At 35.9% G+C, this 27,809-nt stretch overlaps 2 protein-coding genes across 7 annotated transcripts in view; one reads left to right on the top strand and one right to left on the bottom strand.

Moving 5' to 3' along the window:
* synj1 (synaptojanin 1) overlaps window positions 1–14,006 on the bottom strand; it is a 30,183-nt gene extending 16,177 nt beyond the window's left edge. For 5 of the 6 annotated variants that reach the window (XM_060896634.1, XM_060896633.1, XM_060896636.1 and 2 more), the window contains exons 1-12: window positions 13,910–14,006; window positions 11,585–11,738; window positions 11,251–11,337; window positions 10,762–11,029; window positions 9,881–10,106; window positions 9,683–9,766; window positions 7,095–7,156; window positions 5,544–5,640; window positions 5,106–5,281; window positions 4,904–4,985; window positions 4,578–4,730; window positions 3,107–3,272 (exon numbers count right to left, since the gene is read on the bottom strand). In XM_060896634.1, coding sequence (XP_060752617.1) covers window positions 3,107–3,272; window positions 4,578–4,730; window positions 4,904–4,985; window positions 5,106–5,281; window positions 5,544–5,640; window positions 7,095–7,156; window positions 9,683–9,766; window positions 9,881–10,106; window positions 10,762–11,029; window positions 11,251–11,337; window positions 11,585–11,708 — 1,525 coding nt within the window. In that variant the 5' untranslated portion in view covers window positions 11,709–11,738; window positions 13,910–14,006. Of the gene's footprint in view, window positions 1–3,106; window positions 3,273–4,577; window positions 4,731–4,903; window positions 4,986–5,105; window positions 5,282–5,543; window positions 5,641–7,094; window positions 7,157–9,440; window positions 9,637–9,682; window positions 9,767–9,880; window positions 10,107–10,761; window positions 11,030–11,250; window positions 11,338–11,584; window positions 11,739–13,909 lie in introns of those variants that run through there. The other variant, XM_060896637.1, reaches the window with a different exon arrangement.
* Window positions 14,007–16,511: 2,505 nt separating this feature from the next.
* si:dkey-5g14.1 (lysosomal proton-coupled steroid conjugate and bile acid symporter SLC46A3) lies at window positions 16,512–27,388 on the top strand. The gene is made up of 6 exons (XM_060896319.1): window positions 16,512–17,093; window positions 17,251–17,451; window positions 18,392–19,259; window positions 21,328–21,411; window positions 21,863–22,019; window positions 25,718–27,388. Exons 2-6 carry the CDS (start codon window positions 17,263–17,265, stop codon window positions 25,812–25,814), a joined length of 1,395 nt encoding a protein of 464 aa, XP_060752302.1. The 5' UTR covers window positions 16,512–17,093; window positions 17,251–17,262; the 3' UTR covers window positions 25,815–27,388.
* Window positions 27,389–27,809: the final 421 nt, after the last annotated feature.

A 27,809-nucleotide genomic window follows, 5' to 3' on the forward strand; every position in this document is an offset into this window, starting at 1 on the left:
TAATAATGTTTAATATGCTTTTGTGTTACTCAATGAAAGAATTAAAGTTCTATTTACAATTAAATTAGTCAAGATGCCATTTTTAAAATTTTAATTACCTTGCATGCATGTCTGCTTATGACCAAACAAAATATACAAGCATAAATAAATATGATATAGTTTATATAAATTTCCCAATATTTCCCAATAAATGCCTGTAAATTCCCGTAAATTTCCATAAATTCCCGTAAAGTTTCCAATTTGGAATATTTCCAAAATTCCCCAGATTAAGTTCCTATGGAAAGTTTCCGGAAATTTACCAGAAACGTTCTGCCCCTTTGCAACCCTAGTTATAATAGTACAGTGACCCTGATATTCTTCAAAGTATCATGGTGTCTCTCTCGCTCTCTCTCATATATTATTGGTCTAATTTTATTATAAATATAATATTATTTTAGCTAGGTTGCTTTTAAGCTGAAGAGAGAACAGAACTCTATAGTTCTGAAAATAGAGATAACCTCTTCAGTAATTCCTAAATCTCTGTCATTTTTAATGTTGTATTAAGGATAATGCTTATTTACACTTCTTTAGACATTTTGCACACATCCTGTATCAAGCATCGTGAGACAACAACAAAACAACAGCACTAAAAAGATGATTTTTTCCAAAAAAAAAAAAATTAATAATAATACAAAAAATCAAGAGCAAAGTATAAGGCAAGCAGGCAACCAGCACACCAATGCTAAAACAAACACACAAAACAATGAAAATCATAAAATGAGGAATAAATGACTGTTATGACTGAGCTATGCAAACTGTTATACTGTACCTGATTGTAAAATGGGCTCAGAGACTAACCATGTAAGCGGTAAGAGGGGAAAGAGAAAGAGAGAGAGAGAGAGAGAGAGAACAGAGACACAAGCAGCACAGTTAGCAGTTAGCCAGCAAGGCAGATAACACAGTGCTAATCTCACACCTTGGGCAGCTTGAGGAGAAAGATTAGCAAAACAACTTGAGGCACTGCATTCCCAAACATGCCATTGTTATTAATATCTTAAGCCTGAGCTCCATATCACTTAAAGTATGAACAAGACAAGACATGTTGCAATAGGTAAGTAAACAATGCCACGGTCTGAAGTAATACCACCCCAAAGATGATTATTTTCCCTCAGCACTAGTGATGCGCGGGTTGTCTCATAACCCGCGGGTCCCGCGGGTGACCCGTGGGTCAGGTTGGGGCGGGTAAAAAAAAAAGTCACTTTACTGCGGGGCGGGTTGGGGCGGGTCATTAAAAGAAAAATATAAAAAAATATTTTGCAATATATATTTTTATATTTTATGTGATTCTTTGATAAGGTTACAATACGTAGGCCTATGTAGCAATGTAACTTGCGTGATGACCCTAAATCTTTGGCATCGCGTCATGAAAGCGCCAATCAGCTCCCGCCACAGCCACAACAATAAAGCAGATAATTAAAATGGAAGACGAAGTGCAAGTGAAATTAAGGTCGGGAATTTACAAAATCCGAAGAAAAGAAGGTAAATCTGCAAAATCTAATGTTTGGGAACGGTTCTCAGAAATTGTTGCAGCAGGAGACAACAGCAGTATCAGCTACGTTAAGTGCAACTCGTGTGAAAAAATATACAAACACGAGAGCCACAAAAAGGGCACTTCCAGCATGTCAAGGCATATTTGTGGGGGGTCTAAGAAAAAGGACGACACGTCTCAAAATATTACCGCTTTTCTCAAAAGTAAAGTACCAGCACATGTCAAGTCCGAGGTTACAGCTGTGCTGGCCGGGTGCTCGAGGCTAAGCGAAAAAGATTAAATCCGGGTACAGTGGATGCAATTCTTTTTTTGCACAGTGAACATAAAAACGCTAAATGAACATTTCCGTGTGTTAAATAAAACAAAAGTTCAGTGTTTATGTAGCATAGGCTGTAAACTGTATGCCTATAAAAATCTGAAAGAGATTTTGTTTGAGCCTTTTTCTGTTTTAAAATAGGCTACTGTAATTTGTTAGACCTGTAGGTGTTTATTTATAGGTCTTCTATAGAGATAATTACAAACGATGCTTTGTAAATGTTGAAAATGTTTATATTTTGGTGTTAATATGACCATGCTGGTTTCTATGGTGAAATAAAACCTGCTTTCATTTACATTACAATGCGTCTATTTAATGGTCACGGGTGCGGGGAGGGTTGTAAAAATAAAAACAGTGGCGCGGGGCAGGCTGGGGCGGGCCAATAATTTCATAAAAGCGGGACCCGCGGGTTGGAAAAAAACCCGACCCGCGCATCACTACTCAGCACCACTTCCTGACATGTTTTATTCCTCTTGAACCACAGCAACTTGCACATAATTACAATTGGATATTAAATAAAGAAAAACGTGTCATACTTCTAAATATTTAATGTTGTGGAAGGTCTGAGAGACGCAATAGTTACTTCTAAGACACCCATTATTAACAAGTTGTTTCTACATCTTGAAAGAACTGAAGTTACTGAAAAACCAGAAAGACATAAGAGAAAACTGACATCTGAGACGCTTTAAACAAATATTAAACAATATTATACATGTCTGTACACAACAGCGATTTTATACAACAGCGATTTTATTCCTGTCTAGAATTGTTGTTCTATGAAGTCTTCAGTAGGTACACTACTGGTTGCCATAGTAACAATGTTTATCAGTAGGTGGTGCAACTAGCAATTTCTTGGAACTAAAATAAGTTTTGGAGAAAGAGCATTTGTATATAAAATTCACTATATATATATATATATATATATATATATATATATATATATATATATATAGGAGCATATGAGATGAAGGAGAAGCAGAGTGTGTGGTTTGCCACAGATCACATGAGCTCTGTTGTCTTCACTCCCATTGCTAGTTGCACAATTTTGCATAAATTTAAACATTCATCAACTTTGTCACATCACTGGACACACCCACACCTAGTCACCAACAGTCACGGTCACTCAGGTCACCAGATCTTTGGTTGTTTTGTTGCTGCATGTCAGAAAAGAGCATTGCTCTACACAGCAGTTGCAAGAAAATCTTGTTGCCCTACTGAAAAAAAAATTGCTCAACTGCATTGTTAACGTGCCATTTACTTACCATAAAGGCTGCTGGTGGTGAGGAGAGCTCTAGCTTTATCAGCCAGGTCACTGTTTAGAGTGCTGCCCAGCCTCAGGATATCTATAGCTTCTTGCTTGGAACTGTCGAAGAAGTTGTTCTGGATGGTCCTGGTGACTGAGCGAGCTCCGTCTTTCAGCTTTCCAGTCTGCACAACACCGCAGAGACAAACACAAAGAAAAAACCCATGATAAGCACCCGGCTCATTTTAAGACTTCATATAGGCACACTAATCTATGTAAAATATTACGAAGGCAGAACGTTAAAGCAGTACATACAGCACATAGGATTAATTGAGTCATCTGTCTCTGTCTAGCTTTTCTTATCTCTACACGAAGTCAAGGGGAATACTATTAACATTAACTCTATATAAAGAGTCTGGGGAAATATTTATAAATATTTTATTAACATTATCATACAGGAATGTTAATCATAAATGTATAGATTTGGAGCAAACCTAAAGATGCAGAAATAATTACTCTTGATGTCAGTTTTTAACACTGCAGTCACGGTAAGTAATCACACGAGTGTCTTTACTGGTGGTAGTTTAAATGAACCCCGTATTTGCAAGTTTGACAAATCAAGTAGATTTTATTCAAAGAAAAAAAAACAACTGCAGCAAAATCAAGCAATTTTGGCAGCAACAATAAAAAAAAAAAAAAAAAAAAAAAAGAAATCCTCAAAGGACTGACATGCATGATAATTGCAGTTATGCACATTTAAAGAAAAAGCAAATACTATCTTCACTACTATCAACAACGTTATCATTTACCATAACTGAATTGGTGATTGGATGAAATTGGATTGGATGAAACGGTGACTGGATGAAATTTTCATAATAAACTCATAAATTTAAAAAATCCACTACACAATGGAATGAATTAATGTTCTTACAAAGCAAAAAATAAATAAATAAATAAATAAATAAAAAAAATCACCAAATGCTCTGTTTTCTTTCAGGGATTTAAATTACAAGTAAATAGTTAAAGTAAAATACTAATCTACCTATAGAGATAATTCACAGTTAGTAGTCAGCCGATTCTTGTCGATATTATTTTTTATAAAACATCCCCCTTTTCTATCGCAACTTCAGCATGCCATAGTAAATGCTTCTTCCAGCAGTTTAGAAAGACTTTTTGGAACACTTACAAAAGTGGTAATGTAACATTCTCTGTGAACAGCACACTAGATACACAAAGATTCAGACACAAGGACACAGTAGAAAGATGAATGAGCCACATGGCTGGCTCATAAACTTACCAGTCAGGTAGATAAGTTTCCAGAGGAAAGCAGAGGACAATAGCACACATATGAGTTAAGAGACAGACAAAAGATCCACAGTGGCGTAAAAGAAGACACATGATTGAAGCTTATATCAGGGCCTTTTTAGTAAAGAACTCACTGGTGTGTCCAGTGAATGTGAATGGAAGGTCTTGAATCTAAAGGTGTGTACCTTAGCTTTGCCATCTAGAGCACCTGTGCCAGCGTAGATCTTGCTGATCGAGTCACCGTTGACTGACCACATGGTGCGAAAGACCTCCTGAAAACGTGCCACCAGCTGGGGCTTCTCTGTAAGACCCATGGCCTCCAGCTGCTTAGGCAACATCTGGGGAAATGATGGGAAAAATGTATGTAATATGCATATTGAGACTACTGTAACTAGTCAGCTCACAGCTCTGACATTTCCACATCACAGTTAAGCAATAATTGAGATTATGCATAATTTAAAGCAAGAAGTGATGGCTTATTCAGTATTGGTCAGTAAATAATATTAAAAACCTCAAGTGAAAAGAAGGCTTGGACACTATTTGTCCTGTCCAGGCAGTCCAAACAGTTGACTCGAAGAGTCCCAGTCTGACATCTGGAGAGAAAAGGGACAAAATAAATAAATAAATAAATTTTGCACAGCTAAAAATAAATTTGCCAAATTGTAATACCAAAGACTCTCCAAGAAAAAAAAAAACCAAGCGTTTATACCTACTTTTCAATCCCAGACTCTGCAGAGTAACAAAAGAAGCCACAGTCATCCAGGAACTTGCTTATCTGTGGTTTCAGCACAGTCAATAGTTTCTCCGTCTTTCCTCCTTTCACCATTTGGTGGTAGTCAAAGTTGATCATCTTCACAGAGCTTGCATGCTCCGAGGCTTTCAGGTGACTCTGTATGGACCCAAAAGTTCATGTGTGATCCAAAATGTACACGAATAAGGGTCAAAACTCAACAATAAGCACACAAAAAGAATGCAAAAGCTCAACTACAAATATATCATACACAAAGTAGATTACAAGTAAATATCTAAACTGATATACTAATTATACTAAGATAATTAGGAGATTCTCCATCTGGATTTATGTAAAGAACAAATTGACTACAGTTTATTTACAATACCAGGAGAGTACTTCAGGAAAAACAATAACTAACCTGGAATGCTTTACTGAGCATGTGCTCCCCCTCTTTCATCCCCAGCAGGTTAATGATCATCTGCTTTCCATAGAGCCGCCACAGCGCTGTAAAGTGCCTGCAAACACGACATGACCAGAACGATGAACGTTTATATCCACAGCATGTAGAACTATGTACATATAACACAAGTAGAGCATATAGGGACAAATGTACAATCTGTGTATGTAACTTGAAATCTGTTGGCCCTCTTGGGGGGATGAAGAAAGATTTATTTCAGTGGAAATTATGTGGGAATGATGAATGCATTATTCAACAAAAAAAAAACAGCTGTAAAAAATAATTTTTTTAAAAAGAAATATGGTGGACATCAGTGGTAGCTCAAGTGGTTAAGGCCGTGGGCTTTGATTAGAAGATTGGAGTTCAAGCCCCAGTGTTTCCAAGCTTTGGCCATGAGCATGGCCCTTAACTCTTTCCACTGCTGGGGTGCTGCAACATGACTGACCTCCAAAGTTGGGATATACAAAGAAAAAAATTCAAGTAAAGAAAAGAAATGTTCTGTGTTTCATTTCAAGTCTGTCTAGTTCAGCACTTGGGGGATCTGAGAAATGAGTCAAGCTGTATATGTGAAAGCAGAAGGCAAACACCTGTAAGAAGGCCTGTGCAAAGTGAAAAAAAGCATAGGGTCTGGTGAATTTCTTTAACATAAATCACATTCTGTTAAACAAAGCTGATCAGCCCTTTGATTCTATACTACAGGCATAAACTCTTAAGTCTTAAAGGGAGAAAATTATAGACTGGTCTCATAGCTATGGCTACAGTATTTCAACACCTGGAGATTCTTATGTTTTATTACAATTTAATCACTCATCACTAGAGAGCAAACAAAATCATAGAGAATAACAAAATAAGAAAATATACATATTTATAGAACTTATTATGGTACTTAAAAAAAGATTTTAATCAGTCTTAAGCTTAAAACCACTGATGATTATATGGCTGAAATATTTTAGGCAGCAAGTGAACAGTCAGTTCTCGAAGTTGATGTGCTGGAAACAGAAAAAATGGGCAAGTGTACGAATCTGAGTGACTCTGACTAGGGACAAAATGTGATTGCTACATGACTGGGTCAGTGCATCTCCGAAACAGCAGGACTTGTGGAGTGTAGCCCAGTATTCACTGGTTGGCAGCTACCAAATGTGGTCCAATCAACAACAACCAGTTCGACAGGGTCGACAGGGTCATAGCTGCTCAGGTTTAATAAGTACGGCATCCTACATAATATTAGGCTGGTAGTTTTAATGTTATGGCTGATCGGTATAATATGTGATGTGCCTAAATAGAGTAACATAGATTTTGGCCTTTTCTATTTAGATTAGACCTATATTGCTGAAATAAAATAAATATTCACTTAACAGTTAATAATAATAATAATAAATAAAAAAAAACAATGTATTCTCCTTATCGGGGCAAGATTCAAGATGTTTTCCTTCATTTGACATCGACACCACAGTGATGTCATTGCCTGATTGTGCTGCAGTGTTCCAGCAGGGAGCAGTGTGTGTTAATTACCTCTCAAAAGCCGGGGCGTTGGCCTCAAACCCGCGGGACAGCTTGACACGGTGGGAACCGACCTTTAGATCAGACGAAATAGATAAAGATTCGTATCACACAAAATATATCAATAAGAAAGATAAAAAAAGACAGTAAACGAAGAGAAGAACAACAGAAACAAAAGAACGTCGTTCCAAAAGCTATACAAAGCTTGCATTGGCTGACTTTATTTGCCTGTGTGGAAATTTTTCCACACAAAGTGAAAGACAAGCATTAACCATTTCACCAGCTTGCGATATGTCAGCCTTGAAATACCAAAAGAGACAAAGCACATATGACAATGGACACCACCTACACATTGCAAACCTTCATTTACTTCTCTTCCAAAACAGCTTCAGTGAATCAATGATTGCACACCCAAAACAAAACTGCATTAATTTAATTCTTTTAAAAACTGCTTCTAATGACTGTTTTCCTTAAATCCAAAGCAGTCATAATTGCTTACATGGCAAAAGCTATCTGAGAACCTTCTGCACCACCCCCACTGTTACGGTTACTCTGACCGGTGAAAAGCCACACATCTGACTGCGTAACAACACAACAACCGACAACTACATCACGGTAAACACTGCAGGATTACAGATACAATGTCAGACTCAGAGTGCTTAGCCTTGCCGGCCTCTTCTCAGCAGGCAATCATCTTTTGTCTGCCAGTTATTCACTTTTTTTCTTAGATTAAAAACCTACATTTTAGCAAAACGTTTCAGCAAAAATAAGTAATTATTTATGCTCCTTTTATGCTCCTGAGCTTTAAAAAAAAAAAAAAAAAAGATTTAAAAATGTCCATGGAATAAACAATGACAGACTCTGTGAATTAGTTTTGACAATTAAAGCAGTTGCTGCATGCAAAATGTTTGAGATAAGTATCTAACAATAGCATGAATAGCTGACAAATATACAGCAGAAAGAGTCCTCTGTGAGTCCTTACTGCAGAGGAGGAACGTTCTGTGCGTGTGTATGTGAGACTATGATTATGACACATCCCACTGCACACTGTCCTCACTGGTTCCTCTCTGCCACTGTAAACAACTTAATGCTACTTTAATAACACATTCTCTAAAGAAACCTGAACACCAAACTCTCAACACAGAAAATATCCAGGACCAACATGTTCTTCTGATATAAGCACTGATCAACACAATATATAATAGTGATCTCTCTAAAGTTAACTAACAATCAACTTTGGAATTATTGGCAGCCTTCAAGAGAATGGTCAAAAATAAATGTACACACAACGTTTCATTCAAACAGTTGGAGAAACAACAAAACCTATATATATATATATATATATATATATATATATATATATATATATATATATATACACACACACACACACACACACACACATACATACATACATACATACATACATACATAACGCTTAATCATCAGGATGAAAGTTCCTTCAATCCTTAAATTTTTTCAGTGCAGGTACTGGATATAAACAAATAAGCATTTAAATGCAGCTAAAGACCTAGGAGTATTAAATAAAGGCAAAATGTTCAGCATGAATGTCAGAAATCTGACATTACATGACAAGGATCAATATTTTTCTTTTCTTTAGAAGAAAAATATTAAAAGAAAAAAAAAACCAAAACAACAATGCTAATTAGATAAAAACCAAATTGTACCACATTGCCATATGTTAAATCTGAAAACTCGTTGAAGAGTTGTCCTTCATTTTCATGAAAGGTACCAATAATTCTGTACATGGTTGTATTATATTACAGTGAGACCATCAAACAGGACTACTATTACCAAGTGTGCTCTGTGTTCGGTGAATACAGGGACTGGTATGGACTGGGTGTTAATTTACCATTGTCATTTCACAGGACAATACCAGGACTCCAACCTACTTGTAAACGTGTCTTCTTTGTGCCATAAATATTTAACGCCATCTTATCAGCCTCATTCAAAGCATCTCAGGTTACTTTCTGATTCTTTGAAAAACACATCAGAAGCACCTATCTTCTATACGCTTGCTATTTTAAACCATGAAGTCAGCGTGAAGCAAAAGAGAAGCAGAAGAAAAAGATGCCTTCCCCAAATCCCTACTGAAATGACACATGTAAAGCCTGACCTCTGTTCAATGTCAGTGAGAAGGCATTTTGTGAGCTGCTTTGTGCTGTGTAACATTTTAAGATAGGATGCCTAGTAAATTTAGCCCTATCTGAATGCTTTCCCACGAATGTTGGGTCTAATTATAAGGAGCATTATTTTAAAACCACTGACATTGCACAAAGTGACATCTTAAAAAAGACCATACACCAAATCGGATGCGGAACTGAGCCTTGCAAATACCAGTTTGTGTTTTGTGTCCATCCTGATTGTGCCTGAATAGCGGCTTTGATTCAGATGTGACAAAATTCCCTGGACAGAATTATTCCAACAACATGAACAAGATGGTCATCAGCTGCTAGTGTAGGTGTGCCGACTAAGTGACCTTTACTGAATACGTTCAGCAGTAGATGATTACCTTGAAATGCCATTTCTAGTGGAACATGACACCAAACTAGAGCCATGTAACTTGCCCATGCACTTACCTGTATGCCTGGCTGCTCCCAGAACAAGGGTACAGATCCACGGATTTGAATGAAAGAAGAGACTGTATCATCGAGGAAAATCACCTGTTTGCCGAACATACAGAATTATAAATGAATATACAGACTAACACTAATGCACTAATGACTGAATTTGCAATAAGAAAAATAAAAATCCACTACAAAATCAAAACAACCCACCTGCTCGGTTTCCACAAAGTTGGCCACCTGACCATCATCGTTGGTGCCGCGCACATTGAAACGTGTGCCTGCTCTCTCAGAGCTGAGGCGAGAGATGACACAGGCTTTGGCCTGCTTGTGGCCAGCATAGATGGTGCGGATCTCCACTCCACCACACATCAGCCTCAACAGCCAGTCATCACAGTTCACTCCATAATGCTTTAGGTGCAGATGCAGGGATTGATTCCTGATTCAGTCCAACAAAAATTGTCAATGACATACACATAAATATCCAATACAGTCCAAAGGCCAATTCTGTTGCTTTTGTTATAATCAATGAATTAAAAAAGATTCAAGATTTTAAGGAATATATCTTCTGATTTGAAGAAAAGGTTCAATGAATCACTACGATTAAGTTAGTAAACAGGACTGTGATTAATGCTGTGTATTTGACTTTCAATTCTCTCATGCAGTGGTGTTCTGATGTCAGCAAGTTCACTTCAGATTAGTGGTTTTTTTTTTTTTTTTTTTTTAAAAAAAAAAAAAGGAAAAGAATTATAGGGAACTATGTGTGCAGGCTGTGCATACTGAGGATAAGTATGTGGGCAAGATAGGGCATGAAAAGCAAAATATCATCATTATTTCTAAATGGTTTGTTCTGAGTAAATCTAGTGTTTGACACATTCAAAATAGACACTGGACTTTATCTGCAAAGGAGTGGTGGAAACTGCTACTGCCAAGTAATCTAGTGGAACATGCAAATGCAAGCCACACCCAGGTAATCATTTCAATATTGTGACACCATTTCCTGTACTATTCAAGCCCATGCACTGGGGCTATTCTTACCACAGCTATACTTTAAGCAAAGCTTTATATCCAGCTCTGAAAGCTGCTGAACTCACCAGAAGAAGCGATTGTCTGAAGTGTCTTCTCGAATCCTGCGATGTGCATTTAGACTCAGGTCCATACTCACTCCAGTGGATGACCAGGCAAAATAAAAGTTTCCAGAGTTTAAAATCTTTCGCACCTCTGCAATCCTGTCCTCATCTGAAGGATCGTTCTTTAGGGAGATGAAATCTGTGGCTGTGACCCTGAACACTTCTGAATCCTGCACTTTCCCCACTGAACTGCACCCAGTCACTAACACCAGACTGTGCAGCATGGAGTCTCCTAATGATTATATATAAAAAAAAGAAACAATTTTGTTGGCAGAAAAAAATGGAAGCAAAAAAAATTGACCACCGACACCACCATTACGTGTATCTGATTTGTAATTATAAAGTGTAATAAAAACAGCAAAATAATATTCCAATTGGAAACTTTGGTATGGATAATAGACATCTTAACATCCCATGAAGCACACTGATATAGTGAAGGTTCTCCTCACTCACCGAGATTAAGGCGAAGAACTCCAAGAATCCCATAAGCATCCAGCATCTTGGTGTAGGTGTTCTTGACAGATTCCTTCTCTGCAGCCGCTGCAAATGAAAAACAGGAAATTACGAATCCCAGGAAGCCTTAAGTGACTAACACGGAGCGAAATGTTTGATATTACAACTGCCTCAACATTAGTGTTAACATTACTCATCCAGGGATTTCTATTTGAAATGCTTTCAATGTATATCTGTTTCTAATTCAGGAGTTAGAATATCATAAAGCAAACTTATTTTTAAAAAATTTATCGCCAACAGCAGCGTCCAGTTCTGTGCTTAAACATTCTCTTACACAGTACAGCCACAGCTCCAGACTCAAACATCAAGCATTCTTCACGACTTCTTGTTTCTACAATCACGCTGTAAGGTGGTGGGTCCAGCTTGTGATAAACGCGATATCCTTTACTGAAGGCCATTGCTGATGGTTGACACAACTGGATTCAAACCTGTTCATCGGAGACAGTGACATGTGAGATGGAATACATAAGATCTTATCAAAATAATGGCTGACATCATTTCAAATGCAGCCATTCTTCACCCACACTTTAAACAAAAGCATTAAAGAATCACACCAAATATTTTGACATGTAAGAACATGATTAATACAGTGACTTATTCAGAAGACCAAAAGACTCTTTACCCTGTGTGAAGAACTGTGCCATTGCTACTTAGTCCTCACCAAATTGGTTTAAACACAAATAGTTATTAATTAAACCAATAACAAGAAAGGAAAGAATACCACTGATGCCTGGAAAGGGTTTCAATAATAATGTAATATAATAATAATAATTTTAAATGTACCAATCTACAGGAAGAAGGATTGTTTACGATGGGAGAGCCCTCAAAACAGCTGACAGTTTTCTCTTTCAGCAAAATCAGTCCAAATTCAGACTGTTTCATACTCAGAGATATAAACAAAGAATATATAATAAATCCAAGAGCTAAGCACATTGAACGATTATTTTAATGACAGCACTATTAAAAAACAAACAAATAAAACAACAAAAAGCCCAGAAAGTATGACCTTGAACTGAAACACATTTTTTCTAATATAATTGTGAGAAACTATAAAAGAAAATGGTTATGTTTGCTTTACATAATACTGAACTATATGAAGTACTTTTTTCCCACCTGGTTTCTGAACATAGAATTACTTTTTAAGAAAAAATGACTGCATACTGAAATCTGTTTATTGAAACGCGAGTTTCAAAATTGTATTTATTCCTTGATAAATTAAAATTTTATTCAAGAATTATCAACATCCTATGCCTATTCCACATTTTTTGCAAATGAATCCTTTTATCATCGTTGTGAATTTTTCTGCACACAATTTATTTGCACATTCTTCTTTGCCAATTTTGTATATTTTATATTTTTTTTATTTTCTATATTTTTTATTTTTTACTTTTTTATATATAATATAGAAAAATATATAATATTTATTATATGTATGTATATATTTATACATATACATGGCACTTGAATGGATTTATATTTAGTAGCTTTACTGTGCTGTTCCACCTCGAAATGATCATAATGAATGTTTTGAGATAGATTTAATGTACTTAATTAAACCATAACTACATTGTGAAGCTTTAAATATCCATTAACTTAGCTGTTAAACTCACATTACATTGTACTGGTAGTTAAGCTGAAACTAACCCAGTATCCCTTTTCTGGGCCTGATGCCTACTGCAGCTCTACAGACTGGGACTCTGCAGGTGCAAAAACACACAGCTTTCATTTTCAGCATCCAGATAGAAGAAACATTTTGCTTACGAGCTGTTTATCAGACAGTCATCAGATTATTAAAAACCGTTTGAACTTTCTCTCATCACGTCAACACCCAAAAAATGATCGCCATTAATATTCCGTGTCGTCTGTGCTGTGATCTACAGCATGATTAATGATTACAACACGAGTTCTCGTCTCAACACTTCTCGTCTTCAGAAACATGACTGCTTTCTTTCGCCTGCAAGCTAATCTGCTAAAGGCTCAAATTAAACAAGAAACGGTGTCACTCGAGAGGGTGAAACTCTGATAAAGCGTAAATGAAATTCGGACCTTTATTTGCCGTAAACTAGCAAGAGTGTAGCGGAGAAGAGCGAATGCCTTAAACATAGCTAGCGGCTAATCTATTGGCTAGCTGTACGGGCTAGGAAGTGGGATTAGCTTAGCATAGACACCTAGCTGTGTGCAAGGTCTTGGATGTTCTTATAAATTGACTGACATTGCATCCTAAACGTTGGTAGCTTTCTGTTGTCATTATTTTTCTTAGCCGTTTAAAGGGGGGGAAACCCCCCAGAGATTATTTTGAAACAAACGAATCGGACTATCGAGGTAAGTCGGCTAATTTAAAACTAGCTAACATTAAACGGAAATCCTTCAGCAGTTGTAGAAAGCTGAGAATAATAAGGCCATTCTGTCCTGAAAACGCACCGCTGAATCCTTCAGATGGACATCAAGCATCAGCTCGAAAACAAGGTTTACACCGACAGATCAGGGCTTTTATCAAAACGTCAGCCCAGATTCTCCACACTGACACAAATAATAACACGATTCTCACCATTCACAGTTCATGCATTTAAAACAAAATTAGGTAACGATCAGCTTCTACCTGTCAGTGTTGTGTCACCACCTGGTTCAAAATCGTGTCCGGTTTAGTGACAACTAAACGAGGTGTCGTTTGTAAAGGAGTCGGCACTTTGAATCGGTTCGGTTTGAGAGCCGGCTCACATACATGAGCCACCTGGTGTTTTTTTTTTTGGACATGGACGATGCTTTTACACTTGCAGTGTAACAGACACGGCCTGGTGCTTATTTCTTTATGTATGCAGTTGACTGTATTGAATGTGAAGGTGATTATCAACATGAATGGAAATTAATCTTCTTAAAGGGATGTTTGCAGGGATATTTTTGAATTCTTGCCGATTTAATGATCATTTAAACAGCGTTTATACGACCCAGTGAAATTTAGTTTGTAAATTAAAAGGAATAGAAAGAATTTTGGCAAGAATTACAATCATTGGTGAACCGGTTTGAACAAAATGGCTATGAACCTCCTTGAGCCAAAAGAGTCGACTCAAATGATACGACTCAGTGAAAAGACCCGGAATTCTCGACTCCAGTGGTCGGGGGTATCTGACTAAATAAACCCCTCCCACTTTTTTAAAGCTTCTAAAATGGCGTCATTTCCGCCCAAAGCAAGCTATGGGTGGTATTCTTTAGTAACCTACTGGGTGTGTGTAATAATAATAATAATAATAATAATAATAATAATAATAATCCTGTTTGTATGGTATATTACAGTTTTTGTCAAACAGCAACGTAATTACAGCAAAATCCTTGAAACACACATGTTATATTAGCATATCTGTAATATTAGCATATCTGCCAAATGCTGTAAATGTAAATACGTACATTCACATTCATACTTCAGACTGAATGCAAATAATGTGTTAAACTATAATTTTAACATGCAACATTTGTTGTATTGTTTATAACAATAACAAGAATAATAGTAGTAGTAGTAGTAATAATAATAATAATAATATTTATTATTATTTATTATTATTATTATTATTATTATTATTATTATTATTATTATTATTATTATTATGTATTTTTAATATTTTGTTTGTTGAAAGCAACAAACAAATAATATTTAATATAAAATAATTCACAGATCATTAAATTGATAAATAATTGCAAACAGGGTTTTATTCCTATTTTTCACTCTTATTCTTAATAATAATTTGTATTTATCAAAAGTTGTATCAAAATGTATTTTATATTTATTATACAAAATATGTATATCATAAGCCTTTATTTTTGTCACATATACATTACAGCACAATTAAATTCTTTTCTTCACATATCCTAGCTCTGGAAGTTAGAGTCTGAGCTCAGAGTTAGCCACGATACAGCACCCCTGGGTCAGAGAGGGTTAAGGGCCTTGAGCAAGGGCCCAACAGTGGCAGCTTGGCAGGGATTTAATCCCAACCTTCTGATCAAGAATTGATAGCCTCCACCACTTGAGCTCTATTGTTATTGCCATTAGTGATCTAAGACTGTAGGCCAATTGTTCATATCTGTCTCCATCTCAAGTCGTTTTGAATGTGCAAATAGACAGATGGCTGCATCATTTTAGTGCGAATGTTATAGTAGGCTTTGTTCATGTTTGCTGTACAACTAGACATATTTACATATATACACATAAGTATAAATAATTAATAACTGATTTCATTAGAAAATGTAAACACTAAACCTGAAGGCTTCAGCTGTTGAGAGCCTCCAGCAGTAACATCAATGTGCACTGGGTTGCAGCAGAGCAGCGTCACTGAAAACCAGACCATTCATAATGACATGACGATGATTAAATATATTTAACATGATAGCAGTTTAAATAAAGCAATAAGAAAAAAATACATAAGCCAAAAGAAACAAGGAATATATATCTTTGATTTGACAAGAAATATTCAATCATTAACAACAACAACAAAAAAACAGTAAAAAAATTATTGGTATGCAATATCTTAATATTACTATATGTTATAATAATAATAATAATAATAATAATAATAATAATTATAATAATAATAATAATAATAATAATTATTATTATTATTATTATTATTATTATTATTATTATTATTATTATAACAAGAAATCCGCCAGTCAGTGACATGCTTAGCAACATCATACAAAAATGGTATAAGTACAACAGAATCCAATCTTAGACCTCTGTTTAATCAGTACTCTAAAGTTTTTTTGGGGGAAGATTGAAAAAATCAAAGAATTCATTAGTTCATTAGTTTATTGGCAAAAGTTAAATACCGAATGCTTCTCGCACAGTGATAGGCTGACACACAGGTGGCCGCGCCCCATAGGCTGATAGACAGGTCGCCCTGCCCATTAGGCTGACAGACAGGTGGCACCGCCCAATTAAGCTGACAGACAGGTGGCCCCGCCCCATACGCTGACAGACAGGAGGCCCCGCCCATTTGGCTGACAGACAGGTGGCCCCGCCCCATAGGCTGATATACAGGTGGCCCCGTCCATTGGGCTGACAGACAGGTGGCCCCGCCCCATATGCTGACAGACAGGTGGCCCCGCCCCATAGGCTGACAGACAGGTGGCCCGCACTATATGTTGACAGCAGCTGTCCCCGCCCATTTTGCTGACAGACAGGTGGCCACGCCCCATTAGGCTGACAGACAGCATGTGGATATCAAATTAATATTAATATCAAACTTATTTGGTTGCAAAATTAGCACAGTACCGAGGGGAAAAAGTTTCCAGCGTAGTGTCTATAATACAGATTTTGCTAATGCTTTTCTGAAGATACAGAATACAAATACATAATAGTAAAAGTAATTTTGTCTAATTAGGAGTAATTTATTTAATATTGCCATTTTATACATTTTTAATTTGGGCTCCACTGATGCTCATATCATACAGCTCATATAAGACTAGGTTAGATATTTATACTGGTGACTGAAAACCGACAGTTTTTAACATTTTGATTTATGCAAAACGAAAGCAAACATTAATGCCTTCATTTGATTGGCTGAACTTGAAACCACACAGTAGGCGGTCACAGTAGAATTGTCCAATCAGATACCAGGATCATCCGTAAACAGGAACAGTTCATATCGGCGAACACACACGGCTGTATAATTTAAGAAGCATTTAGTTTTTTTTATTATTATTATCACAGATGTGCGATATCGACAGTTTACTTCATCAGACTCTGAGGTCGGCTCGTGTGCTTTGGAAGTGGAAGTGTGGAGAAAAAACAGGTAGATAACGATTAAGTGATTAAGATTAAGATGTAATGCATTATTATGTATGTAATGTATGATTAAGAGTTCACTGGGATTGACTGTAATTTTGTGACATTAGACGATTTAACCTTAAGGTGTTGGACGTCTTGCTCTTTTTGTCTTCCATCCACAGTGACTTGGAGGAATGAAGGGTTTGTACTTGGTGGAGCCGGTGGTGGCTGTGTACGCCTTTGCCAGTTTTATGGTGTATCCTCTGGTGCAGCAGTATGTGTACCGCCGTCTGTGGCAGCAGATCACCAACACCTCTTACCCTGTTATAGACACTTCATCTCAGTGCCACACGAACAGCAGCAACCATTCCAGCCATTATGAAGTGAGCCTTTACATCTGATCCTTTTTTACTTGAAGAAAAAAGTCCTCCTTGACAAATATGTTTAGATTGTTATGTTTGAGATGTGCTATGTGATTCTAGTGTTAAAGTGTTGCTTGATGGGATTTTCTTGTTATTCTTGTAAGAAGCTGTCCCACTGGCATCACCTGGGGACATCACTAGGTGCAGATACATTTGTGCTTTATAGTAGAAAAATCCATTGATATTGATAACCCAAATGCAACAGTTACATCCAAACTTTGCTGTAGGTTTCTAAAAAATGTATGGCGTTATATGGAGTTATGGCAGATACTCTGTTAATTAGTGAGCTGCTAAATTACAAGCAGGATGAATTTGACAGTGATATTCATGAGAGTCAAAGAATTGGAACCTTATTTGTTTGACGAGTCTATAGACAGATAAAGACCAAAGCTCTGCATCACTATCTTTAGGAACTGTTGAATAAGATCTCAGGTGCCGCTGTCAGACAGTCAAACATCATTGTGTGTAATGTGGGAACTAATGTAAAAATGAACCAATTTGTTAATGACAATTGATTCAACTACAAAAATCAACTTTAAATTTTGTTACAAAATATATCTTGAACTCCAAAGAAGATCAAATGGTATTTACAAAAAGTTGTTCACCTGGGAATTTTCCTCTAAAATGAACTGTATGCTAAGTAGAGGGCCATGCTGCAAGCTTTATTTGACATTTTCAACTAGTATATTTATGCCAGAATTATTTGTATTATTAGTAACTTCTGCAATCTGCTTCCTCTTTTGAATTTCCGTTTGTCTCATGCACTGTAAAGTGCACATTTGGGGTCCTTCTGAAGCAGCATTGCTTTCTGCATCATATATTTGTCCCCTAGCTTGATTTGTTTTCTCTTTATGATTATTTGTTTGTTTTTTCAGTTTCTGTACTTTTTGTATTTTCTCAGGAAGTGCAAAAAGCGGCCTCACAGTTCTCCATGTACTCAGAACTTTTCTCCATGATCCCCAGTCTCCTGATGACCCTTGTCTTGGTGGCTTATAGTGACCAGCATGGACGTAAAATCACCATCATTCTCCCGCTCATAGGCTCTCTGGTCTACTGCTTGTGCTTCTTAGCAGTGTCCATCTTTGAGCTTAATCTCTACCTCCTAATTGCAGCATCCATACTCAGCTCCCTCTTTGGGGGTGTAGGCACTATCCTTGGTGGCTGCTTCTCCTATGTGGCTGACTTATTTGAGGATGGAAAGCAGAAGATGCTCCGCATGGCTGGACTGGACATGATGCTTGGGCTTCTCTCTGGCATGGCCTTAATCTCCACTGGCTACTTTTTACATGCTGCAGGATTTAACTGGCCCTTTTTCACTGCCGCCATGTTCCATCTACTAAATCTGGTATATGCTATCTTTATTCTGGAGGAGAGCAGGGTGATTGACAGTGCAGCATATGCTGGAACCAACACTCATATATTCAAGAAGCTTACACTTGGGATCTACAGCCTCTTTACCGTAGGAAGCAGGAGAAGGAACTGCCTGCTTGCACTCTTGATTGTCATCTTCTGCTCATTCAGCTTTGCGTACTTTGGAGGCATGAATTTGGTCACGCTGTACGAGCTGAACGAACCACTGTGCTGGAACGAGATCCTCATTGGCTATGGCTCAGCTCTATCCACGGCTGTGTTCGTAGCTAGCTTTGTTGGTGTGTACGTGCTGTCACGCTGCCTCTCTGAAACACCCATCATCTTCATTGGGATGTTGTCCGTTTTCATTGGCTTGGTGATGATGGCCTTCATCAAGACCACACTTCTGATGTTTCTTGGTAAACTTTCCAATGAATTCATTATATCTGCTTATGACTACACATTTAAACAGTGTGACATTGCAAAACTCTCTATATGTTTTTCTCTCTATATATAGATTAGCCAGACAAAATGATCCAAATAAGTAAGAATACAATATGAATTGTATTCTCTCTTATATGCACATCATTTTCTATAAAAGCAATCAGTAGTGGCCTTTTTCAAGTTGCCAGTTGCTTTTTAACTGTCTATAAAATGATCTATAAAACTGTAATTGCCTATAAAAGCACATCTCTCACAGTCTGCTGCAAATTTATATGAATGTACTTGTCCTAATACGTTTACATTTACATTTTTGCCATTTCACAGACGTCATTCTCCAAAGCGATTTAAAGAATACTTTATTAGTGAATACATCCTCATACTTGTTTACTAGATCACAGACTTGATAGATCACATTTCAGTAAAATTATTAAATATTTTACTAAATAATTTTGTACATGGGAAAGGGAAAATATATATTATATTATATTTAATATATTTAATATTTAATTATAAAAAAAAAAATTGCTTCTGTCATATGACTGTAATTGATAACCAGGCTCAAAGCACAAAAGGTCAATTTGTTCATTTTTTTTTTGTTGGCACCATTCCTTTTTCCTCGTTAAACCAGAAAACCTCCTACATACAGATGGCTGTCAGTAGCTTCAGGAGTGAAGTGTTGAAATGAGCATTGATTTATCCATATCTTATCTCTCAAGGCTGTTTGTTTCCCCCAAATGTGCTGGCAGTCCATATTGATTTCAGTGAGGCACTTTCTCTTCATGTCATAGTTATCCTAAAACTAGGCTGTGTTTTGTATTGCAGTTTAGCATGAAGTACTCCATATGGCCAAAATTAAGTGGACACCTGACCATCACACCCACACTTACTCGTCTCAAAACCATGGGCAGTAACATGGAGTTCATATCCTGTTAAGTTGTTAAGATAATAATGTCCTTTCCACTAGATTATGGAGCATGGCTTTGGGGATTAATCCATATAGCCACAAGAGAATTGGTGAGACCAGGCATCCAATAGCTCTGTGCAAGTTGTCATGTTGGAACAGATTTGGGCCACTTACTGGCAGTTAAGGGAAATTCTAATGTCACACAATACAAAGAAATTCTATTCTGTGTTCTTTAGACTTTGTGGTCAGGTCAGTTTTTAAAAAAAAAAAATCATCACCATATACAGTGGTGTGAAAAAGTGTTGGCTCCCTTCCTGATTTTTTATTTTTTTGCTCGTTCGTCCGACTTTAATGTTCCAAATGATCAAAGAAATTTAAATACAGTATTAGTCAAAGATAACACAAGTAAACACAACATGTGGTAATAAAAACCTTTATTACAAAACTGCATGTTGTGTTTACTTGTTATCTTTGATTAATATTTAAATTTGTTTGATGATCTGAAACATTAAGTGTGACAAACGTGCAAAAAATCAGGAAGGGGCCAACACTTTTTCACAACATTTTATTCTATTGCATTTATGTGATTTCTTTTTTGGCCCTCTGTAACCACACTTAACTAACCACACTTAAATGGCAGTTCTATGTCTGTTTTCATGTTTTTCAAACTAGCAAACAGCTCACAGACTACTAGAACCAGAGCTGAGAATATACTTAAATTGACAAATAATGAACCAAATAAAGAAAGCGAAGTAATGGACTCCATAAAAAAAAATGCCAGTATTATCAAGGTTCAGTTGCTTTTTGTTGTCAGTGATGCACATGTGGCACTCAGTAGCATTACTAGAAGTACGTATTTCATAAGAACATCGCTTATTTCGGATAAAGCATATTTTTTATTATGGACGTTGTCTTGTTCATCTCATGCTCTACACTGGAATCAATGGAACCCTTAAAGAGTGTAAGAAATAATTAGTGTAATTGTAACATTCTTACAAACGCTTAATATCACTCGACTACCTGTTGTCTTCATAGGTGATTTCATTGTGCTTAAGTGATCACTGCAAATATGTAGTTTGCAAATTTCTATGTATGTTTACACTAAACTAAAAAAAGTGTGTGAATTTTATTCTCTGTAGTGAGGATTCCCATGCTCCTGGCTATCATGCCGTTTCCTGTTATGCGCTCCATGATGTCGAAGGTGGTTTCAAAGAGTGAGCAGGGTATGTTTAAAGAACTAAAGCAGTGTTTTGTAACTAAATTCTCTTACTCAGCTGGTTTTCTGTGTCATAAGTGCCCTCTTGTCATTCTTGCTGTTTAAAGAAAATCTATGCTCACTCGGCTGTATCTAGTTGTTAAATTCTCAATCACTCTTCTTAAAATTCAGGACAATAAAGGCAGTTATAAGGTTGCTACTCCATTTTGGACACAAGCTAAAGGTTTTAAAACAAAACAAGATAGACCATTTTGCAGAGTTTTTAAATCAGAGGCTTAATGTACTGTAACTCGGAACACATTATTAAACCTCCATTTTGCTGATCCCACATTTTATAGTGAGATGTGTTTTTTTTTTGTACAATTAATACATTATCTCTTAAATAATATGAGAAATAATATGTAGTAATAATATAATAATATATTTAGTTAATATTTCTTTTTCTCTGCCTGTTTAAGGTGCACTCTTTGCATGTGTGACTGCCATGGATAACCTGACCACTACTGTGGCAAATGCAACATTCAACGTAATCTATGGCGCCACACTGTCCTGGTTCCCCGGCTTTTCCTTCCTCCTGGCTGGTGCGTTCTGCCTCATTCCCATAAGTCTGCTGGGGTAAGCATGTTAGCATATGGTTTTCTACAGAGGCCTCAACCATTAATCAGTTTGTCTAAAACTTTGCAGAGCTTTTTGGGGGATTGTTGCTTGATTTTGCTGCAGATTATTATTTTTTTTTCAAAATTTGCAAAACAGCCTTTTGCTTATTTGTTTATTTATTTATTTATTTATTTTATGAAAAGTGAATTGGTGAAATTCCCACAGTTGTTCCAGAAACAGGACCCCGCACTCTCATTGCCGCAGACGTGACCCATGTGCCCAGGGTTATTGGATCAGTGGCTCAGTACTGTACAAGTGTAAACAGAAGCAGCAGTGACAGAGTCTATTTTTAAAAATGAGCAGTTTCACCATAAAAGCTTGGAAGTGTTGTGTTATGTTTCATACAGTCACCACATGACTTTCAGCACTGTGGAATTTTTTTATTACTAAAGATTCCCCAAAACACACTATACACTAGTTATAATTTAATCAATTTTATAAGGAAGTTCCATAACTTCCGATTTTCACTTACTTTATAAACAGCCTCTCTTTTTTTTTCTCACTTGAAGTTACTAAAACAAAAATATTTTAGCTTCAGGACAGAGGACTTTACACTTTCTAGTGTCATGTTATGTTTCCAAGAAGCGAGAATGTGCAAAGTCCTCTGTCCTGAAGATTCTTCCATTTCAGAAGTACTGATATTACAAAATGCTGACACTGAAGACTCCTTCCATGAAAGTTTTGTCTTTTATAAAAGATTAGATTTTCTTTGAAACCAGTGAAAAAAAGGTTAGCATTCTTTATAAGATTGTGTGGATCATCTGTTATAGTCTCGATGGCTGAGAGGTTACTATAGAAACTATAACATTGTAGAAATAAACATTTAAGGTAAATTAATGCTGGCTTTTACCAGAACCATTCATCATCACCATCAGACCTGTCAGATTAAAGAATTTAACAGTGCTGTGGTATAAGTGACAATAAAGACAATCTTCTTTTTTTTAAGGCTTGTTTTGTTCAGAACCACGGGTGGTGTTTGATTTTCTGTTATCATGCTGAGTCACTTGAATCATCACTATTTTGATCTGGACAGTCGTGTAGTAGTTCAAGCATGACATGTCATTGTTAGTGTCCCGGTCAGCATAATAAAATGGTTGTCATGCATGGATATGGATCTGTAACATAATGACCAGCACAGTATCCTCGTAAAAACAAGCAGATAATGATTGTTAACAACTAAAAAACAGCACAGAAACATTCTACTTGTTTTGTTCCTCATAACTGAAATGCTACACCTTCTTTCTATTTCCCCATACCTCCTCCTTTTACACCATTTCAACAGCTGTTACCATGGCAACATATCATACATAATATGTAGTCACTGTGATTGCAGGCATTAACTGCATATGGCCATGATACATTATGTTTAAGTCAGTGTTATGATCCAGGTTTCTAGTTACCCACACAATGGAAACAAAAGTGACAAATAGGGTTCTAGTTTTACACAAGATAGTCACGTAAAGTTCTGTTGGGAAACAAAGCACAGCGTTTAGCCCTGCGCCACATCATCATGTGTGAAATCATGACATCGTTGTTATGATTAACTAGAAAACTAATAGCTGGAAAAGACTTTCAGCTCTGTTTTATTTATATAGCGCTTTAAACAATAGATATCGTCACCAAGCAGCTTTACAGGAATACAGATGTTTTAGGTTTAATCTCTAATGAAGAGAAATGAGGAAGATTACAGCAGCACACTGAAAGAAAAAAGCTCAATAAATTTTATTTCATTTAAGTTCCAGGTGATTGAATTTAGTGACATAAACACAATTAGTTTTTGTTCATCATGATTTGAGTGTGTATTTTCAAAGCTCTGAATAAAATCTAATCTTGAGCTCACAATCAAACCAACAGCGCTCAGTGTGCAACAGACAAACTGCCTAACTTTAATACTGTATTTAATACCCATCAACATCCCAAATATGTGGCTAAAACGTACGTGGCTCCAAAGTGTATTTTGCTCGTTAATTTTGGATTGAATTTGCCAGAATTTGATAAGAGCTTAGAAAGCTACATTTAAAAAAACAGAAGTCGTGTTTACTTGAACCGATTGAACTCTCGGTCATGTACGGCTCCGAAAATGTCAACTGGAGGAGAACCTTTAGCTTGGTATGGTGCTACACACCTTTTGTTTTCTCTAGTATTTCTCTAGTATTTCTTTAGTGTCAATGTTGAGAGTTAAAAGAGGCAGGCTTAGGGGAAATGTATACAGTTTTCACCATACTGATGTGGGGCTTTTGAACTTGGTCTGTATACAGGTTTGCAGAACTTGAAACTGATTTATATTTTGGCTGTTATGGATTTCATCTTCTCTCTTCCTCTTTGTTTGTTGGCTTAAAGTCCTATGGATATTATATTATGTTTTGTTAGATTGCATTTCATGGTAAAGGTCATTGGTTAAATGTGCTTGTGTCTCTGATTCAGATGTAGTGTGTGTGTGTGTGTGTGTGTGTTTGTTTATTCCTGGTTTGATCGTTTAAGATATTATCAGTCATTAATAGGTAAAATCATCATTAATATTTTTTTATATTTTTTATTATATTATTATTATAAATAATTAGCAAAATTACATTTTCAGATGGAAACAAGAAGTGATGTCTAGATAGTTTTGTACTGTTTAAAATGTTTTGATTTATTTAATGAATTTATTCTCTCTTGCATTAAATGATTAAGGGAAAATTAATTAAAATGACAAAGGAAATAACTGACAATATTTCCATTTGGTTTGTGCAATAATATTAACCATTTCCATCATGCTGATTTGAATTGAAATGAAATGACATGCTCATATGAAACAAATAGCAAATGCAAATTGTTACCAAATCAAATGATAATATTAACCTGTTCAGCCTGTTCAGGCCTATTTTTGAGCTTTTTGCTTGGAAAAGACATGCTTAAGTTAAAATGAGTATATCTCAAAAACTACCAGGTGTATATGAATAATTCTGGTACCAAAATAAAGGTTAGAGAAGGAACACAGCAACAACAACAAAAACAATATTTCACCTGGCAAACTGTTACAATATCAAGTATATCTCTTTGAATTCATGCAGTGAAAGCCTAAAAACTCAAGAAATCTATTTTATAACATTTCATCATTAACTGTTCAAAGAATTATTTATCTTTTGTGTATCAGATGTATTATAGAGAGGTTTTAGCATACGAATGTTTAGGCGGAACTCTCTCGTGCCATGTTGGCATACCAGAGTATCTGAGGTTTCTCACCAAACTATAAAACTTAATTTATTTGATTTATGTCACTGTAGGTGTTCATTCCATCCAAATATGACTATGTATGGTTTGTTTTGGAATCTCCTCACCAACAACACTAGTTACAGTAATGTGTGTCATGCTACAGCTGGACTTTTTGCTTCTGGTTCTGTGTGTTTTAATCTGTAGAATCTCAGCTTTCCGGCTAAACCATGCTTGTGTTTGTACCGTGTAATGGCTGATTGCTGGTGTCAGTTTTGTTGTGTGCACAATGTTTTCTGTCTGTTCATTTAGCCGTTCAGTGTTGGATACGTTCAGGCTTCGTATGGTTAAAGGATTTATTATTTCTGTCCATGCTCAATCCCGGTACCAGGAGTGCTCAGTTTGTACAGTTTGATGACATACAAAGGTAGTTTCACTAATGTTTCACTTCACTTTTATTTCAGCATTCTTAGTTTCTCGGGGCTGGAAATGTCTACTGAAAGCGAGAGTCTCTTGGCAGAAGAGGAAACTCAACAAACGGACAACACACCTGTGGTCTAAAAGGGGAAAAAAACCCAGTCTGTTTGTAACTGTGGTGTGCCGTGTGGCAGTGCTTTTTAAACCAATTTTACATTTTGCACTTTATTTATTACTAGAGCCATGACTTTAGGAATGTTGTGACTATATGTGAAAATAAGGGTATTTACAAAAAATGCTGACTAATGGGGAAATATACTCAGAAGGGTACTAATGGTCATGTTGCACTTTTCAGTTCTTTGCTAGTTATGTTTTCAGAAGAATATTATCAGTGAAATTGTTGTAAAATATTATATTTATATTGGGTTTTTTTCCATAGAAGATTTTCTTTGAATGAAATAATTTCTTTTAATTAAATATGAAAAAAAACCAATATAGAAATTATAATATTATTAGTTATACAGAAAACAATAGCAACAGTCTTTTGATAATATGTTTTCATAGTATTCTGAGTTTTATTAAGTGCCTTTATGTGGTTAGGTTTGAAATATCAGAAGAAGGTCATTTCGTTACAGTATAAAGGGATGGGATGAAGTGTTTTGGTTCTTTTAAAAAAGAAAAAGCTTTAATCTGCAGTGCTATTGTACAACCTTTTATTTGTTAATCATATGATAAAATAGATGCAGGAGTTTTCAAGCTGTCTAAAAGTTACACATAATTTAAGGAGTATTCGGTGGTTACTGCGTCTTGATAACAAGTTGCTTATTTGTAATGTTTCTAACCACATCCTGGTCAAGCTTTCTTTCGCTTTTTTACAGAAGGCTTGGCTCTGTTTCAATAGGTCAAAAATAGGCTAAACAGCTCAAACAGCTTATTCAATAAATTTTGAGTGAATATTATATATTAAAATATAAATATATTTGAATATTTGAAATAAAAACGCTAGTTTCTGTTATTCCACTAGGGGGCAGTAGAGCAATATACTCGGGCCCACAAACAGCCATAGACGTAATGTGTATATGCAATTCTGTATTAGCTGAAAAATCTGACCCTGTAACCACTGTAACCTCAGAAACATTGAAAACGTTCTTTTTGCAACCTTTATTTTCTTTATTTGTGAATAATTTTTACTTTTTTCTAATTTTGCTTTATCTATCTATCTATCTATCTATCTATCTATCTATCTATCTATCTATCTGTCTATCTGTCTATCTACCTTATATAGTATTTTGGGTAGATTAATAACTTTTTTCAAAGAGTGTGAATACTTATTCCCTAAACTATGCTTAAATGTGTATATGGTAAAACCATACTTTGGATTTATTTAATTTTTAATTTTTTTTAATTTTTTTTTACTTTTCAGTCCAATTGTTCATTAAAATATAGACTTCAGATAGATGCTAATAAAGGGACACATTTTAGAGAAGGTTGGTTCACTTGACCCCTATAGTTATGTGTTGTTACTTAATCTTTTATGCATTGGGTAAAAAATAATTCCTTCAAAAATGCTGTATTTTTAATAAGAATATTGTTAGTCTGAAGTCTGAAATTGTCAACCCTCATTTACAAGTACTGTTGTTTTTCACTGTTTCAAAAAAAAACAACTACTAATAAAGTGCTTTTAGGCCATGCAAGAGAAAGGACATGTTCATCCAACACACAATGATGTCTAATGGTCTTCTGTAAGGCACATATTGAAATTAGACATTGACTTATAGGATCATGTTTCCTGTGTTTCACATACGGTTGGGGGATAGGAAGAAAATATCATATCACAGTGCTGAAAGACGTTTCTATCACTTTAAATTAAAAACAGAACTGTAAAAAAAAAGTTGACTAATAATAAGATCATTATCACCAGGTTTCAACATGTCCTCTGATCAGAGTTTGTGATTGTAATATCTCAGATATTATTATTTCAGAAAAGACTCTTGGACTGTTCCATAAGTTAGAATGATATCGATATTATATTCATTTTACCCACTTATTGTATACACTGCAGTGTATATTAGTTTCAACATTTTTTTGTGTTATGTGTTTACAGTCGGTTTGTAAGTCACTATGAGAAAAGCTGGATGA

The sequence above is a fragment of the Tachysurus vachellii genome, chromosome 20 (assembly GCF_030014155.1).
Source record: "Tachysurus vachellii isolate PV-2020 chromosome 20, HZAU_Pvac_v1, whole genome shotgun sequence".
Taxonomy (NCBI): domain Eukaryota; kingdom Metazoa; phylum Chordata; class Actinopteri; order Siluriformes; family Bagridae; genus Tachysurus; species Tachysurus vachellii.